Here is a 17,912-nt window from a genome sequence, read left to right on the forward strand (position 1 = left end):
CGCGTTTTGGCAGCAGCCTCCAGGCCGGTGGTTCTCGTTAGCTTCCGGCACTGAAGCCCCCTCTCCAGGCTGCTCCTGCGTATAGTAACGGGATCAGCCCCACTCCTTGGGCGAGTCACGTGGGAGACCACATCGGGACTAACGGGAATGGAACACCGTTAAGGGCGCTCAGCTCAGAAAGACTTTTTTTTTTTTTTAATTCTAAGAAACTTGTAAGTAAAAACAATTAAACAATTGCATTCTTTTTTCCTCTATCATGGTATTCTATCAAAAGATGTATATCTGTCTCTTGAGGTTTGAGCCTTTAATGCTTTTCTTTGAATCCATTTTTTTTCCCCCACCTGGGGGCTCTACAAATGATTTTTTTCGTTAAGAAGTTCAAATTCCACAGTAAAGGGACACAATTTCCTTCCTCTATGCAGCTGTTGCTAAAAGTGGTACAAACAAGATTTGCTATGAAACTTAATATGGTTTGCAGGCTGCAATTTCCACGTCCAGTGATGTAGTTAGAGAAATCCACAGGAAACAGAAGGAAACTTGCTTCAGTACAGACTGGTTTGTCAGCCTATACTTATGACATCACTGGATACATGCTTTTTGGAATCTGTTCTATTAATTATTTCCATGACTGAGAAACAATAAATGTCTCTGAGCAGAAGACAGCATAAAAGTACATGCAAATTTGCATTAATCACATTAGCAACTGAATATTTCTAGCACTGATCTATTCATGCATGTATTTTTAATATAAATATTACAAAAAATACTACAAAAATATTACAAAGAGTTAATTATCTGAATGTTGCAATGGCTCCCCACTTAGGAGTTTTTTGGAAGATCTTATCTCAAAATATAGTGAAGTTTTTCATCACCTTGGGGATTCCAGGACGCACAATGAGGTCTTGGAATTGCCAAGGAAGGATCTGCCTGGGTTTTCAGTGGACCAAATCACAGTAAGTGGATGGGAGATGTCTGGTTCAGCCACAATCCTCCAGGCTTCTCATTTCACCAAGTATCAGAGCACAGGGTTGGCTGCTGCATGTCATGCTGGGTCCTGGAACCCAACCAGGAGTCTGGGTTCTTATCCCACATCTGTCACTAATGGTAGGTCACTTTGAGCAAGGCCCCTTTCTCTGTGCCTCAGTGACTTCCCTGTCAGGTGAGGTGGCCTCTTCTTCCCACACAGAAGTGTGTCAGGCTGAACTGAGGTCATGGAGACAGAACATTCAGAAGAATTATAACTTCTGGACACATGCCAGGTGTCCTTATAAACACCATGCCTCCAAATACGCATCAGGGGTTAACAAGGCTGGCTGACTTCGGGAGACAACTTACTCCCAGCTGTCTGGTGCAACGGTAGGTGTGGAGAAGCTGAGTTAAGGACCTCCTACTCCAGATGTTATAAACCCCAACTAAAATGAAGATCTTAACTTATGAACCTCAGCCAATGATAGGGACACAGGACCTATTTCCCTTCCACCAGCTGAGAAACAATATTTGGTTACATTCCTTAGTTTATCTCCATAGTATCTGTTTATCTCCATAGTATCTGTTGCTTATATATCAACAAATAACTGTTCACAATGGAGATGCCTTCATTTCCACTCTGACTGTTGCGACTGACTGAGAATTTTGGTGGATGCTGTAAGCAGGTTTTAGTTCTTTGTTTATATGGTGCAGGATTTGTCTTTGCCATGATCCACAGGATATGGAAGGAGAGGCAGAGGGAGGCCTGGCCTCGCTCTCTCATTCTGGCCAGCGTGTCTCAGGCAAGCCTTCCTCTCTCCCTCTGGGACACATCTACTTGGGCACTCCGTGGACCACCTCCCCCTACAGCTTAGTCACCTCACCTCTTCTCTGTCTGGCCCTTAGGTGCCAGGACCACCTCCGAAGGAGGATGATAGGAAGGAAAGGAAAAACATTACTGGTCAGTGGTGTTAGTAGAGGGTTTAGGGAAAGGAAACTGGACGGAGCCCCAGATCCACCGCACATAAGCTGAAGAGACCCACATATGTAGATGTACACATCCAGGTAATTTCTATTCCCTTAAAGAAGGACTGAAAATCCAGAGTAGACTGTACTGATGGTTAAGTTATCCTAGAAACTGGAAGCTTCTCTTGGAAATCCTCTAACACAGCTACACAGAGATTAAACACAAGAGGCAAGCTGATGGTGGACTGGGAGCCAGAACCCTGGGGTCCTTGTCACAGCCTTGTCCTTTCTCAGCTCTGAGACAGTGCCTGGCACACAGTAAATACTGATGTAATAGAGGGGCCTTGGATAGGAAACCAGAACATTTCCCAGGCAACTTAAGCCTGGATTACATGAATCAAGGCAAGTTCTCAACATTCCCAAACTCAATTTTCTCATCAGTAAAATGGGTCTGATGTAACACGACATTTGCCCATTTTATGGGGCTATTTTGAAGATGAATGAGAGCACACTTTGTAAAAAGAAAAGCTCCACCGAAATATGGATGACTACTAGCGTGAAATGGGGTTTCCGGGGCTTCCCTGGTGGCGCAGTGGTTGAGGGTCTGCCTGCCGATGCAGGGGACGCGGGTTCGTGCCCCGGTCCGGGAGGATCCCACATGCTGCGGAGCGGCTGGGCCCGTGAGACATGGCCGCTGAGCCTGCGCATCCGGAGCCTGTGCTCTGCAATGGGAGAGGCCACAAGAGTGAGAGGCCCCGCGTACCGCAAAAAAAAAAGGGGTTTCCAATTTCCAACTGAGGTTAGAGCAAATAAATTCTTTTTAAAAAATGTTTATATGCTATTCGTTAATGTGATTGAAATGGGACTTGGGAAGAAAAACTTTTCTTCCGATCATATGGCTACATGATGGAGATGGTCTAAGTGGCAGTGACAAGAGGGGGAAGAAGTAGTTAATAATAAAAAATAAAAATAAAGGAAAAAAAGCTGGTTGTCAATTCAGAGAGGCAGCATGGGTGATGGAGAGAGAGCTTTGATGTTCGGCAGACCTGGGTTTGAATAATAGCTCTACTAGTTGTTTAATTGAGAAAACTAGGGCAAGTTCTTTAATAAAAGTGAAGTGTAGCTTCACTTTTATTTTCTATGAAGTGGAAAGAACAGTAGCTTTCTTGCAAGGCTGAGGCAGGGGTTGAGGAGGACGTATGTATAAACAGCTTAGCACGGTGCTGCACAGAGAAGGTACAGCATCCCTTGCTGAAGCGCTGGACCGTCTGGCGAGGCTCTGGCCAGAGGTCACACTGTCTTAAGTGGCCAAGTCAACGCGCACAAGAGCTGAGGCAGCTGTGCACTTCAGCAGGAGAGAAGACGAAACGTGAGGCGGATTTCTGTCCTAAAGGCACGCAAAGCTGCAGGCCTCAACCCAGGCTTCTGAAGTGACCAACACCTTGCCAAACGTACACTCAGGAGAACGCCACCCACCCTTTGCTCACGGCAGGAGAAGCGTTCCCAGCCTGCAGGGACCGCTCTTTGGCCTCAGGCTCCGTTCAGCGACCGGCCCAGAGGGTGGTGCTCCTTCAAGCAAGAGTGAAGAGGAGGGGCGGGTCGCAGAGGACAGGAAGCCAGGTCTTGTCTCCGTTTGGCCCTGTTACTGCCCGTGTCTTCTTCTGCGCCCCCTTGTCCCACTGCTCTGGAGGCCTGTGCCAGCCCCTGGGTGGGGCTCTTGGGGGTGGCGAGCAGTGGGACGCCCTGGGAGGGTGAGCACAGGTCCCTCACAACTGAGCACACTTAGAAACACGGGCGCCTGAGCCCGGAAGTCAGTGAGGACCTTCTCCAGCTGGAAACCAACCGGCCCCTGCCAGCATGCTTTCTGCTCAGTTTTCACGTCTTTTATGAAGCAGGGATGCTTCTCACCCACTTGTGCATGCGTTTCTATCCTCTTCTAAAGCCCCGCGTGTCCCGACTTGAGGCTGCTGGGCCCAGAGCCGCCCTTATCTGGAGAACTGCGGGGTGTGCTGTCCCCGTCAAGACACTACCCTCCCCTCTTCTGCTTTATTCTACTGCCAGGGTCACGCCCTCCCCGACCGTACTGGGGAGGATGTCTAAATCTGCACACTGGTGAGGGCTACAGGAGAAACATTTATTTATATCCCAGAGAAAATAGAGTTAAAAAAACAAACAGGAAACTCCTTAATAAGGGGCTGCTGGACTGCCAGCACCCCCCCTCGAGGCTTTGGGAGTAGCTGGAGGGAGCAGTTCCGTAGAGCTGATGCATCCTCCACCCACCCCCACCCCCACCCCCAGCCAGACTCTGCGCCCGGAGCCAAGGTCCCCCCGTGCCTGGCCCTGAAGGATCCTTCAGGGAGCTGAGCAAGTACGGACACAGCCCAGGCATTTGGTTAAGTGTTTTTAAAAAGCTTTCCAATTCTGCTATTTTTTCTTCTCCTCACATGCAATACTCTTGGTTGCTAAGTGGGAAGAAATGTGGGGAGGTGGGAGAGGTGTGGAGAACTGAGAGAAAACTGGCAACGGGAAAGCTGATGGATTTATTTTCTCACTTCTAAAGGGGGTACAGACAAAGGGATGTGCTCCACTAGGAAGCAGCCAGCTCGGGGAGTATCGCCTGTAGCTGGGCTCGCGGCAAAGACCCTCCCTCAAATCCTGCTGCGTCTGGTAGGCTGGGAGTGGGGACTTTGGGACATAAATATGGACATTTCCTATTTCTGCCTACAGACTTAGAAAAGTAGAATTTTTTTAAAAAATTAAAATGATCTTTATCTCCAGAACATACCCACAAAAGGGAAGAGGCCAGTTTCACGATTAGCTTTTCACCAAGAGGAAGATGGGCCCCATGGGCCTGGTAACGTGCCACAGGCTACGGTTAGGAAGGGGGCTCTCGTGTAATTCTTGTGGCTCGGGCTCTGCGAGGGGGGGCTCCCGGCCAGGCTCCCCCATCTTCTAGCCACACCGCCCACGGGGCTTGTGGTCTCAACTCTGGCTCATGTCAGCTCATCAGGACCCATCACCTCAACAGGGCCCTGATTTTGAATATATATATTTTTTTAACGGCAGAAACTTGTCGAACAAGATCTCACACGGAACCCCACCAGCACCCTGCTGCTTCCCTAACCCCACCCCACCTTTCCTCCCACCCCGCAGCGACTCACCAGCCTGCCTGCCCGCCTCCTGCTGGGCTGGATTGGGTGGGCCACACCCTTGAACACATTTACAATTTGATTTATACATTCTTAGGCTCCTGACTCTTAAGAGCAGAATGTGGGCTGTCCATACATCTTGCTGCGAACTTGAAAAATATTCTGAGTGTTTGAGCAGTTGTTTGAATTCACCTGAATCGTGAGGTCCCTTTTCATTAAATCACTTCCTTCACAGGTCAGGGCACACTTCGTAATCTAGACACATGCCGGGAAACACTGCTCAAGACTTGAAGATGGTGCTTTTCGGGGACATGCTGGGAGTTGACTAGTGGACCTTCCCTAGATTATCTGCCTCTGCAGGGTGGGCGCCTTTGACTGACTCCTACTGGCTGGGCCCTTTCACATCTCTATGGGGCAGAGTTGGCCAGTAGAAAACCTATGAATTTTGTCTGGTCGAGATATAATCAATGTCCACTCCGTAGAAAAGATAACCCCAAACAATGTATTTCATTGTTCTAGAGAATATTATTGTTTTTATATTTATTTGCAAATTCATTTCAGCACATCTATTTTTCAAATTCTTCTTTGAATGGGTCTCAACATTTTACTGCTTCCCTCATTAGTTAATGAGGTAAGTAAAATCTTTCATATGTGCTAATCTTTTATGTTTTATATGTGCTAATCTTTTATATTTGTTTGAGTCATGATTTTAACTTTTTGAAAATTACACTTTATCATGTCAAAAGCAATTTCTACTCTCCTTAGTAGCATGTGGCCTGTTGTCTATGCAGGTCTTTTTAAAATATTACTGTGAGAACCCCATCTGGAATATATAATTGACTAGTCTATCCATAAATCACCAGAAAGATAAAGACTTGTCAAAGGGAATTACACAAATGGCTGGCTGAGGGAAATCAGATGGAGACCAATTGGAAGTGAGCCTAGAGGGCCACCGTGGCAACAAAAGCATAAGAAACCCACGATTTGGAGATTTCATCAGACACTAAGAGAAAATCGGCTTAAAAATGTAATGTGTGAGGCTCCACTGCTCTTACCTGTGGCTCCCGGGGGCCTAGGGGTGCACAGGGGTGGAGAATTTGTCCTGCTAAATGCCTATCGGGGATGGACTGAGAGGCAGGGGCCATGCAAAAACCATGCACAACAGGTGCCGCCGCTGGCCTCTTACCTGGGATTGGTAAGATTGTAGCAGGATTTCCAAATCTGTAGCATGTGCTTACAGGTGAGGAGCGCCTCATCCGGGCCCCGGCACAGCGACTCCAACTTCACTTTGGAAAACAGTAGTCTGTGGTGGGGAGATAAAGGGAGAAAAGAACACAGCTCAAGCCAGAGTCCCCACCAGAACAAAACAAAGTAGCCAGAAGCTCTGTACTCATTCTAGAAGGGGGCGTCCAACGACTGGATCCGAGGGAAGCAGTGGCAGGAGGGCTGAGGATTCCAGAACTCCCGGCTCAGTATCTGCCTTTGCATAAGTCTCACCCCCAACACCAATGCCGGCACAATGCCACCATGTGTGGTCAGGTTAAACATATCTGGAGTGGCTAATTTCATTCAGAACACAGGGATTTTATTAAGACCGTGCTTTTTAGAACAAAGCCAATTTATTTGCAAAACTTCAAAAATGCATCAAAAGCGAATCTTGATTTATTTACAAAATTACACAGGCGATGTAATTATCTACATAAATATCTACAAATAACCTTCCACAATGATCCTCATCATGGGAAGGAGATGAAAGCCTGAACCGAGGGCACATAAAAAGGGGGCCTCGGGCTAAGGCCCTCTCCTCTTTGATCTTTTCCAGCCCTGCTCTGTAGGGGCTAGGACTTCACCAAGTCACCCATAGTCACCCACTACCTCTTCCCAATTTTCTTTTTTTTACCACCGATGGCTTCACGTTCCGCCCAGACCTTCAGGGCACTAAGCTTAGCCCCTTCTCCCTTTCGTGGCCCCTCAGAGCTGCCCCGCCCCCTAAGTCTACTTATGTCCCTCTAGACATCAGCTCCCTTGGTCCCTGGGCTCATCACTACTGTCCCTGTGAAAGCCCCAGCATGAGCCCAGGTACCGTCCTGAAGGTCTTGCTGTCCACTCACCTGCCCGGCTCTAAGAAGTCATATAATAAAGATCTCCAAAAATCATTTTCATTCCCAGCTCAAGAAACTACAATGATTCCTTACTGACTGTAATAATAAGTCAAAATTCCTTATCGAGTCCTTTAAGACAGGGGTACTAGTCCGCGGCCTGTTAGGAACTGGGCCTCATAGCAGGAGGTGAGCAGCGAGTGAGCAAAGCTTCATCCGCTGCCCCCCATCGCTCGCATTACAGCCTGAACCACCTGCCCTGCCTCCCACGGCCCCCCACCGGTCCGAAGAAAAATTGTCTTCCGTGAAACTGGCCCCTGGTGCCAAAAAGGCTGGGGACCACTGCTTTAAGACACTCTGCCCACTGGCCCACTCCTCTGTCACCATCCCATTCAGTGCCATGGATCCCACTGGGCCCTTTACTCCTCCCAATGTAATTCACTGGCCAAAGACTATGTTTTTATCATAACTCTAAGAATATATGCCATGCTCTCAATCTTTTTTTTTTTTTTTTTGCGGTACGCAGGCCTCTCACTGTTGTGGCTTCTTCCGTTGCGGAGCACAGGCTCCAGACGCGCAGGCTCAGCGGCCATTGCTCACGGGCCCAGCTGCTCCGCGGCATGTGGGATCTTCCCGGACCGGGGCACGAACCCGTGTCCCCTGCATCGGCAGGCGGACTCTCAACCACTGCGCCACCAGGGAAGCCCATGCTCTCAATCTTAATCTCTACTAATCCACATCACTCCTTAATTCTTCCTAAATTCAGCTAAAACTCCACCTCATCAAATAAGTCTTCCATGGGTACCACTTTCACACCTTTATCTTTACGCCGTGTGTATCATATCAGCTGGTGTTTGTTGTTAATAAAAAGAAGACAAAGACAGGGAGGAACTCCTGTTTTTTAAAGGTCTTCTATGTGCCCGTGCTTGGCACTTTTACAAAACAATACCAGTGTTATCTGTGTAAGGACCCCTCTCAGTAGGGGGTTTTATCTCCCTTCAATAAAAGAACCTCTGGCCTCACTTCCACAGTGCTTAGAACTGTGCTCGGAGGTCAGTGGGCTTTAAATCAGCACTTGCTCACTGACTATTTTCTCTATAAACCACAGAAGGTAAAGAAGTATGTTTCCGGTGACTTAAGTTAGACACATAGGAGAATTGCCTCACTACTCATCTGAGGGCAGGCGCTTCGGAGGAGGAAAGTCCACCCCCTGCCCCGGGAGAGGTGGAAGGAGGGCGGTCCTAACAGTCGCCACCCAAGCTCAGGATGGGTTAGCACCAACCACTCCCTCCAAATGGAACACAGGCTGCCCAAGGGGGCGCTGGTGGCTCCCAGAGGGGTCAGGGCTGCAGCCTTCTCAAGCCTGGGTCTGCAGAAGCCTAGGACGATGGAATAACAGGCCAGGTAAGGAGACGGATGGAGGCCCTGATCTACCAGCAGGTGGGCGTAAAGAGTGAGGCCAGATGTGAGAACAGGGCTTGGCTTCTGCTCAAAAACACCTCAAGAAGTGGAAATTCCCTGAGGCCTTTCCAGGACTGCCTGCAAGGGACGGCAGCCACTCAGGCTGTCTTGAGGGGTTTCTAAGGAGCCGGAAGCCAACTCTTGCTGATGTCTTCATGAGTCCAGAAGGTGGTGGGAGTACTTCTCCACCAGAATCTCCCACATGACACGGGTCCAGTCGACATGGGTCAACTGGAACATGTGTTACAAAGGAAGGAGGAGCTGCCGAACGGTCACCTGCCAGCGTTTGGTGGAGATCTACTTGGAGGCCAGAGACCCTCGTGGATGAGGTCTGGGTGCCAAGCAATTTTGGCCAGGGGAGACCCCACCGAGACCATGGTGTTCTCTGGAGGCGCACCGAGTCCTCTGGCTGAGTCAGGCTCGGAGCTTGCCAGCCCACGGAGGGCCACGGAGTCGTGGGGAAGGTATCCTGGCCTGGCAGGCAGCGCTGCGGCTCTAAGAGCAATTACCCACGATTCCTCTAACCGTACCAAAGTACAAAACACCAGAGCTCGTCTCTAAGCCACAGCTTGGGGGAACAGTTCTGTGCAAGGCTTCTTGGCTGGAAAAAGAACTCCTAATTAACATGAAATAACAGCTTTCAAACACTTGACTCAGGATATGGAGTTGAAAGGTGTGGGCTGGATTTCAGAGAACCAGACAGGAAGAACAATAGTAGAATTGCTGAGCCCAAATGATGGAAAAGGTACTTGGAAGTGAAGCAAGAGGGGCAGTGTGAAGGAGAGGCTGACGGAGAAGAGGAGCTGAGAGCACAGGCTGGGGAGAGAAAGCAAAGCCTCTCGGCCACTGTCGGATGTGCCCAGCGCGATGGGCAGACAGTTCCAGGAGCCTTTAGCTCCGACATGTTCTTGCGTGCAAAAGAGAAGCAGGAGATTGGAGGCCTCAGAGACTCTGCTCCTTCTCACCATTCCCCAGACCTTGGCTGGTTTATAAGGCAGAGAACAATGCCGAAAACAGAACAAGGGACTTGTCAACGTGTTTGCCGAGCCCTGCTCACACATTTCAAGGTGGTTCGAAAACATCTGGCTGGGTGCATGTTACACTGGCACAGATGTGAAGATAAGCGTTAATGTGCTGCATTTGATGTCCAAAGATACTGTAGAGTCCATCTACTGAGGAAACCCTGAGGCAAAAAACCTGGGACCAACCAGCACTGACTGCATTTCAATCTGTGGAACTGTCAACCTGATTGATAGAGAGGGCAAAGGGATGGCCGGGCTGAGATCATTTGCCGGCCACATCACCCAGGACCCACCACAAATTAAGTGAGATGTTCCTCTTAAGTATAGTAAGGCATCACATGCTGGGGAAATGGTCTATTCCTCTTCCCTGTACCTGGCTCAAAGTCCATGAATCTAATTAAAAAGAATTTTGCCCAGAGACTCATTGAATACTTACAGGATATTAATGAAGAATAGAACCTCGCTAAAATGCCAATCTAACAATGTTCCTGGTAGTCCAAATCTAGCATCACATGCAGTGCCTTTTATGATCTGGCTCCTGCCCACATGCTTAGCCTCTGTCTGCCCTCTGCCCGCCGGGTACATCCCCTATTCTAGCCACGATCAACTTCCTCCGCATGTCACTCTCCTTCGTGCCCCTGGGTCTTTGCACATGCTGTTCCTTCTGCCTGGAATGCCTTTTCCGTCCGCTTCTGCTTTTTAAGCCTCTACTCATCTTTGGAGATTCAGGTCAAAAAGCCTCCCCAACTCCCAACCACTGAAGCCAGCCTTAAGTAATAGGAGCTAAAACTCCCAAATGGAAATGCAATTCCAGAAAATACAAGAGCTCTCAACTGTGGAATAATAAGCTATAAGCCAGGAGGCTTCTGATTTCAAGACGGGTGAAATAATAACAATAACAGCAGCAGCTGTCAGACGCTGTAAATACGTAATCAGTGATCTCTACAACAACCCTCCAAGTTAGGCTGAGAGCTAAGGCATCTGCCCAAGTTCACGTTGCCAGTCGCTGTTAGAACAGAAATGTAAACCCAAACCCATTTGACTCCAAACAGCCAAACGAGAAACAGAGGAGAATGACTTGAAATGTTCTGGCCACACTACTGACACTAATGAAGATATGTAGCATTTTCTAATCCATTGTTAAATATTTAAAACCCTAAAATGTGCAAAGATCTGTGTTAGATACTGTGTGGAATAAAAGTGGCATAAAATACAGTCCCTTGACCTCAGAGAAGTTACAGTCCAGTCAGCAGGAAAGACTTGCCACGAATATTAGGCAGGATTTCTGGCTTAGGGACAGATTAAGGCCCTGAAATCTGGGTAGGGCTGCAGGAAAAGTGGAGTTTGGGCTCCTGGGGTGTTGTTCCTAGGATACATCATACATGGTTCTTTAAAAAATGATCACACTAAAGAAAACTGATCACAGTTGCCTGTGCTTTGTGCTTTCACTCAAAAGTCAGGCACATATAAAATTCTAGACACTTGAAGGATGCAGCTAATCAAGGCTTTACTTTTCATTAAAACTAACAGAAACAATACGTTACCCCATTTTTGGAATTTTTTGAGAATTCCAAGGTAACTCTTGAAATAACTGTCTGGCTTAGTGTAGAGCTTAGAAAGAAGATACAGGCCCCTGGTGAAGCTCTGGGGCCATGTGGCCTGGTGACTTTTCACTGGGCACCCTGGAGGATGTACCAGGGCCAGGTTTACTGTCTAATCCTCATCCCCGGGAAGACTTTCCTCACTCCCTGGAAACTGCCCCCAAGCACTAGGCTTCCCCTCTAGCACATCTCTCTGGTTTAGCTTCACCCCGGGCCCCACCCCCATGAGACACAGACTCAACAGGATTCCTCGAGCTTTTTCCACGTGCCCTCCCATCTTCCTGCCTGCGCTCACCGTGCTCCCTCCGCCTGCCTAGAAGTCCCCTCCCCAGAGCCCCCCAACCAACTCTACCTGTTCAAGTCCCACCGTCTGACATCTCCTATGACTCACGCCCTGCCCCCCAGGCAGCATCTAGCTCCTTCCTCATCTCATCTGTATAAAATATTTTTTGTAATCTGTTTACTCACCCCATAATTTGTACAGCTGACTACCTACATGTCAGTGTGCCTGATAATGAACTTGAATTTGTTCGTCCTTTTGTCAATCATTAAAAAAATGCCTATTATGCCCTTGAGGCCACAAAGGGGAATAAGACATGGTATCTTTCCCCACCAAACCTCACAGTCTAGTGTTACATACACATATGTGATGAACACAAACAGACATATGGACAAGGTTCTCTGGCAGCACAAAAGGAAGGAGACAGGGTCGGCCTGGGGGGGTCATGCAAGACAGCTGAGAAGTAGGACTGTCACAGTTAGGGTGGGAGGGGTCCTGGGGAAGGGCCTTCCAGGCAGGCAGATGGACCATCTCGACAATGGCAGGAGCGTCCCGTGCACTCAAGGAAAGGTGTCTGGAGTCTGGGATATAAGGCTGGGGCCCGAGAAGAAGCTAAAAGGGTAGATATCACTAAATTCTGAAATCTAATACTCCTCACTAAGCTTTCTGATGAAGAACTGTCCATGAAAATAAATTAGGAAAGTTTAGAGAAATTCTAAAGTAATAATTCCCTCCAATCTTATTTGGCAGTATAAACAATGCGCTCATTAACTCCATCAAGGAGGAAACACGCATATTAATAAACAAAACCCCTCACTAATTAGCAGATCCGTAAATGCTGTATTCAAGGCAACTGATTCAGAAAGAACATCACGGGAACCTTGAACGTTTGGTATTTTGTGCTGATCTGTGCTTGTGTGCTCTTGGGCTCAGCATGCCAGGGACCTGTCTTTGTTTATCTGCTGAATGTAGGCTGGGATGCAAAACAGCTGTGCAGAAAACGCACGTGGTATTTGCCCACGTGGGGCAGTGGCCACGGGGGACTTGGATACCTCCCACATCTCTCACTTCCCGGGAGCCTGACCTGAGAGCTGGAGTGGGGCGGGCTGCCAAACACCTGAAGGGAAGTGTCACCACTCTGTCACCAGATAGAAGTGACAGTGCATCAGGCAGGGGTGGGGAGGAGGTAGGTATGATGAAATGAAATTTTAAATTGAGAAGATGGCTTGGCAGCCACAGATCAGATGGTGAGAGAAATTGAAAGAGATGCGCCCCAAGCACGTGGTGATGAGCAGGGGCGGTGGAAATCTGAACCCAGATGAGTCAGCTGGGAACAAAGTCAGACGGGACCGAGCGGCAGCCGGTCACGGAGAGGATGTTCGAAACACCTCTGACCCACCCCTCAGAGGGGGACGAGGGGCTGCTTTCAGGTTTCAATGTGGCTTTCGTGCAGGAAATCCATCTCAGTTCCTCGTTACCAGCATTTCTCATGTCCTGCTGGTCTTGGAGCCCTTGCTCTCCTGGCCGGGTTTCCAAGGCAGCCCGATCCCAGGAGGTGGTGTTCTCTGCAAAAAGCAGCCTCTGGTCCGGGGCTGAGTCACTGTCACTGGAGATCAAGGCCACGACCGGCCTGCGAGCTGCCTGGCCTGACGCAGCTCCACAGGCCCAGTCACCACCAGGAGAGCCCATGATGGTGGGGTTGCAGCTGCGCAGGCCCCGGAGCTGAGGCCTCCAGCCCCCTGAGGACCCTCTGACGACAGCTGGAAGGGACGGAGGGGGGGGGTATGGAACCAGTCATGTGACTGCTCCCATTAGATATCAAACACTGCTTGGGGGGGTCTCACTAATGGTGGTTGTTCAGTAAATGTCACCTGAATGAACGCTCTGTCTACTCAACTATCACATGGGAAATACACAATTTCTTTGATCATCCGGCTCACCTAACTGCTGTACTGATGTGCTGTTCATCGACTCATTAGAAAAAATACAGATTTTTCCAATTAACCCAACCCTGGAAAAGGCCTTGAGAGGTCCTATAATGCTTTACTGCTCAAGAGCGTGGCTGGGACAAGCAGCCTCTGCATCCCCTGGGAGCATGTGAGAAATGCAGAAAGTACACACCACTCGAGACCCGGTGGGTCAGAATCTTCATGTGACAAGAGTCCTAGGTGATTTGTGCAAACTTAAGTTCAAAAAGCACCACTCTACTTCATAACTCTCCATCTTAGCCTTCAAAGGGTCTGAGTTTTTTTAAAAAAGACATCCAAGGAAAAGAGTTCCCATGGTCCCTACACTTAGGCAATTCTACCTGTGTTTATTTCATTCCAATACGGATTTTGAGGGTATTTGATTCTTAAATTCAGTGGCAATTCTCATCAACCACCTACATTAAACTCACAAATGAAGGCTACCCCCACCTGTGGTCTTGAACCTTCCTTTCCATCTGGAGAGAGTCTCTGGGTGGCTTCCTGGTGGATGTGCTAAAACCCCGTCCAGGTCCTTCCCGAGAGTCTCCGGTGAGGGGCAGCGTGCTAAGCCAGGGGCACCATTCACATTTTCGCCCACATCAAGGGCACGTCCTGAGTCTGCAAAGCACTGGCTAATCACCCACTGCCTTTGGGGGTCCTCTTCAGGGCTGGAAAACTCAAACATCTTCCAGAACCAAGCAAGTAAACAGGAGGTGAGCTCAGGATCTCAGGGAGTGTTTGGAGTCATGCCTGCCCAGCCTGAAGATAATTAAATCCAGACATCTTTGAAATGTGCGTTGACCTCCTGGAATTCTAAGAGATGTCTGCTCACAGGCTGCCAGACAGAAACCCTTCGTCTACAGGTTTTAAAGGGATCAAATCTGAGTGCCTGGTTTCCTCTACAAAACCCCCAAGTGCGCGCTGACTCCTGCTGGCTTTGCTAACAGGACCACCAAGGGAGGGTTTGGAGGGCACGGCTCCTGCTATGAGAGCATCTTCTCCGGGAACGAAGCCCTGTCGAGCGACCGGCACAGGTGGCTCATGGGCAAACTTCTGTCTGGGAGTTTTTACCGCTGAGGAAGTTCTTGAAATCTGACCACTTTCAGGGCCTCTGCTTGCCGTGGAAGGAGATGCCGCCCAGGGTGCTGGCAGGTCTGGGGGGGGACATTCAGCACGGCTCCCAGTCGCCGTGAGCCTGACCCCAGCTCAGGCTCCCAGATCTGCTGGTTCCTGGAACATCGACACCACGCTTGTTCAGCAAAAGGAAGCATCAGGGTCAGATACCTCGCTCTGCAGGACTTAGCAGCCCCTCATCCTGGCCTGGGAGGCTGCTTGGAGTGACAGCGCTGGGGACGGTCCTGCCGTCGCTTCTTGGTAGCCTGATCCCGCCTCCTCCTCGTGACCCGCAGGGACTCCTGCACGATCCCGTATCAGTTACACTCTGCTTCTCATTTCAGTCAAAGTGTCAACAATCTGGAATACTCCCCCATCCTCCTCACGATATTTTTAGAACAAACAAACAACTGACATATTTAGCTGAAATAAATCACCCCAAGAAACCCCAGTTTGGCTCATTTTTCGCTCCCACTTCAGCTATTAATCTCAACTCCGATTAGCGTCCTGGAACCAGCACCTAAGCCGGAAACGACCAAGACAGGCTGACCTGAGAACATGTGTGGATTCACGCTGCCCAGACTTGGGAGACCTCCTCCCATGCCTGAGCGTGACATCTTCATGAAGGGAGCCCTTTCATTAAGTGCTATCCACAAAGCAGCAGTCGGGATGGTTTCCTGAGCACGGTCTGACCGGGTGGAACCAGGGGCTGACGGCGTGCAGGGCAGCAGGCGGCCGAGAAGCTGCCCCCAGCTCTGGTGAGCGATTCGGTGAGCAAGTGCCTTGGGCCCGGTGAGCCCTCTGCTATGCAAACGTGTGAACAGGAAACATTTGAAAAAAAGTTCTCCATTGAACTATCCCGGCTCTAAAAAGAAATAATCTATTCTGTCTGAACCACAAAGCCATTGGTCGTCTCTAAAATTGTGAGGGGGCGAACCAAGAGCAGATCTACTGACAGGCCGCTCCCCAAAAGCCGTCTCTGCGGGATTTATTTCTGACTCGGCTGCCACGGCCTGGATCTCCCCACATTCCCACGTCTGAGGATGGGAGCTCAAGAAGAAAAGATGCACTGGGGGCCCTTTTCAGGGATAAAGGCAGATGCCAAAGAGTGGGGATCCTACAATCACCTAGACCTAGAAGGAAGAGGGCTCGGCCTGATGAGACACAGACTCTAAGGGAGCCATGAAGTTCTGTAATTTAGAAATGGCAGCCTCCACCCAAAGTCAAGAAGGGCGCCAGAAAGGAAGAGAGCAGCGGGGTGCTACGAAGCTGGCCAGCTCCGTGGAACCAGAGGTGGATCAGGCATCCCGCTGGGATCACAGGCCGAATGGAGCCATGGGTCCTTGCACAGAACCTGCTCTCATGAATCCTGCCCTGTCTTATCCACGTTCTCTCTTTACCTTCTCTGTGTCCTCACGTAGCACATCATGAGGTTTGGTACACACTTGGCAGAAAGCGGGCTCTCTCACCCTTAACTGGAGGGATGTTTAAAGCAGAGCAAGTCTGACCGTCTGCAGGTGGGTGATGCATTCCCCACCAGCTGTTTTCAGCTCAGGATCCCACAGGAATGCTTAGGAGATAAATTTGAAGATTCTTTTCTTGCTCTCCTTTAGCTCTCAGGTGTTTTTGTTTTGTTTGTCATTAACTGAAAATGCAAAGACCACTACAAATGAACTGGCATTCAGCTGGACTTGTACTATTGGAGGTTTTCTCACAGGTGGCTGGGTACCTAGCAGGAGCGGTATGTGAGCCCTGAAATCAGCAGACATCATCATTTTATCATGTAGCGGAACTCAGCAGAGTGAAAGCGGAAACAGACACTAGACGAAACACAGGTAAACATGCTTCGCTGTGAACTAAGGCCTCTAGGCTGCTCAGCAGGGTCGTCAGTGTACAAACGAGTAGTAATGTTTGCAGCAAGCTAAGCTCTGGGTTAGGGGCTGGGGATCCAGAGATCTCCAGGAAACACCCCGCATGAATTCTGAAGATGATATTCCACACTTTGAATGGTGGGACGAGATATCTGGGAGAACTTGAGACATTGTAAATGAGAGCACTGAAATAAATAAACCTTCTGCATGCCACCATCGGGGATGGCTGGCTCTGGGGTGACTGCCCTGGCCTGGCTTCTCCCAGCAGCCAGGCCTTCAGACAAGCTCTCTTCCCAGGAGGACAGGGAGACAGGCGTGCAGAACTGGAACCCTGTATCCACTAAGTACTCTACTTTGTCTCTATGATTTTGACTACTCTGGGAACCTCATCTAAGAGTAATCATACAGTATTTGTCCTTTTGTGGATGGCTTGTTTCTCTAGCATAACATCCTCAAGGTTCATCTGTGTTGCAGCATGTCAGAATTTCCTTCTTTCTTTCTTTTTTTTCGAATTTCCTTCTTTTTTGAAAGCTGAATAACATTCTGTTTTATGTATGGACCAGATTTTGCTTATCCATTCATCCATCCATGGACACTTGGGTGATTTCTACCTTTTGGATATTATGAATACTGCTATTATGAACATGAGTGTACAACCTCTGTTTGAATTCCTTCCTTCAATTCTATTGAGTATTTACCCAGAAGTGGAATTGCTGGATCATATAGTAATCTATTTTTATTTTTTTGAGGAATGGCCACGCTATTTTCCAAAGCAGCTGCACCATTATACATTCCCACCAGCAGAGCACAAGGGTTCCGGCTTCGCCACATCCTCTCCAGCACCTGTTAGTATCTGTTTTTTTTGTTTTTTTAAATAATAGTCATCCTAATGGTATCTCATTGTGGTTTTGATTTGCATTTCCCTAATGATTGGTGATGCTAAGAATATTTTCATGTGCTTACTGGCCATTTGAATATCTACTTTGTAGAAATGTCTATCTAAGTCCTTTGTCCACTTTTTTTTTTTTTTTTTTTGCGGTACGCGGGCCTCTCACTGTTGTGGCCTCTCCCATTGCGGAGCACAGGCTCCGGAAGCGCAGGCTCAGCGGCCATGGCTCACGGGCCCAGCTGCTCTGCGTCATGTGGGATCTTCCCGGACCGGGGCACGAACCCATGTCCCCTGCCTCAGCAGGCGGACTCTCAACCACTGCGCCACCAGGGAAGCCCCTTTGTCCACTTTTTATTCAAGTCCTTTTGCTGTTGTTGTTGTGGAAAGTTATTTTAAATAAGCTACTGCACCACTGAATCCACTCCACTTTGGTCTGTGGTGTCGTTTAGGCTGTCACCCGCTCTCCTTTGCCCAAGGATCCCCTCCCCAGCCTGTATCTGAGGAACAGGCATCCCTGGGTTGGTTACC

At 49.0% G+C, this 17,912-nt stretch overlaps 1 protein-coding gene across 12 annotated transcripts in view; it reads right to left on the reverse strand.

Moving 5' to 3' along the window:
- Window positions 1-17,912, reverse strand: part of TTC7B (tetratricopeptide repeat domain 7B) — a 238,036-nt gene that overhangs the window by 59,484 nt on the left and 160,640 nt on the right. For all 12 annotated transcript variants that reach the window (XM_049706983.1, XM_049706986.1, XM_049706981.1 and 9 more), the window contains one exon: window positions 6,268-6,384. In XM_049706983.1, the coding sequence (XP_049562940.1) occupies window positions 6,268-6,384 (117 nt within the window). The remainder of the gene's footprint in view (window positions 1-6,267; window positions 6,385-17,912) is intronic.

The sequence above is a fragment of the Orcinus orca genome, chromosome 2 (assembly GCF_937001465.1).
Source record: "Orcinus orca chromosome 2, mOrcOrc1.1, whole genome shotgun sequence".
Taxonomy (NCBI): Eukaryota; Metazoa; Chordata; class Mammalia; order Artiodactyla; family Delphinidae; genus Orcinus; species Orcinus orca.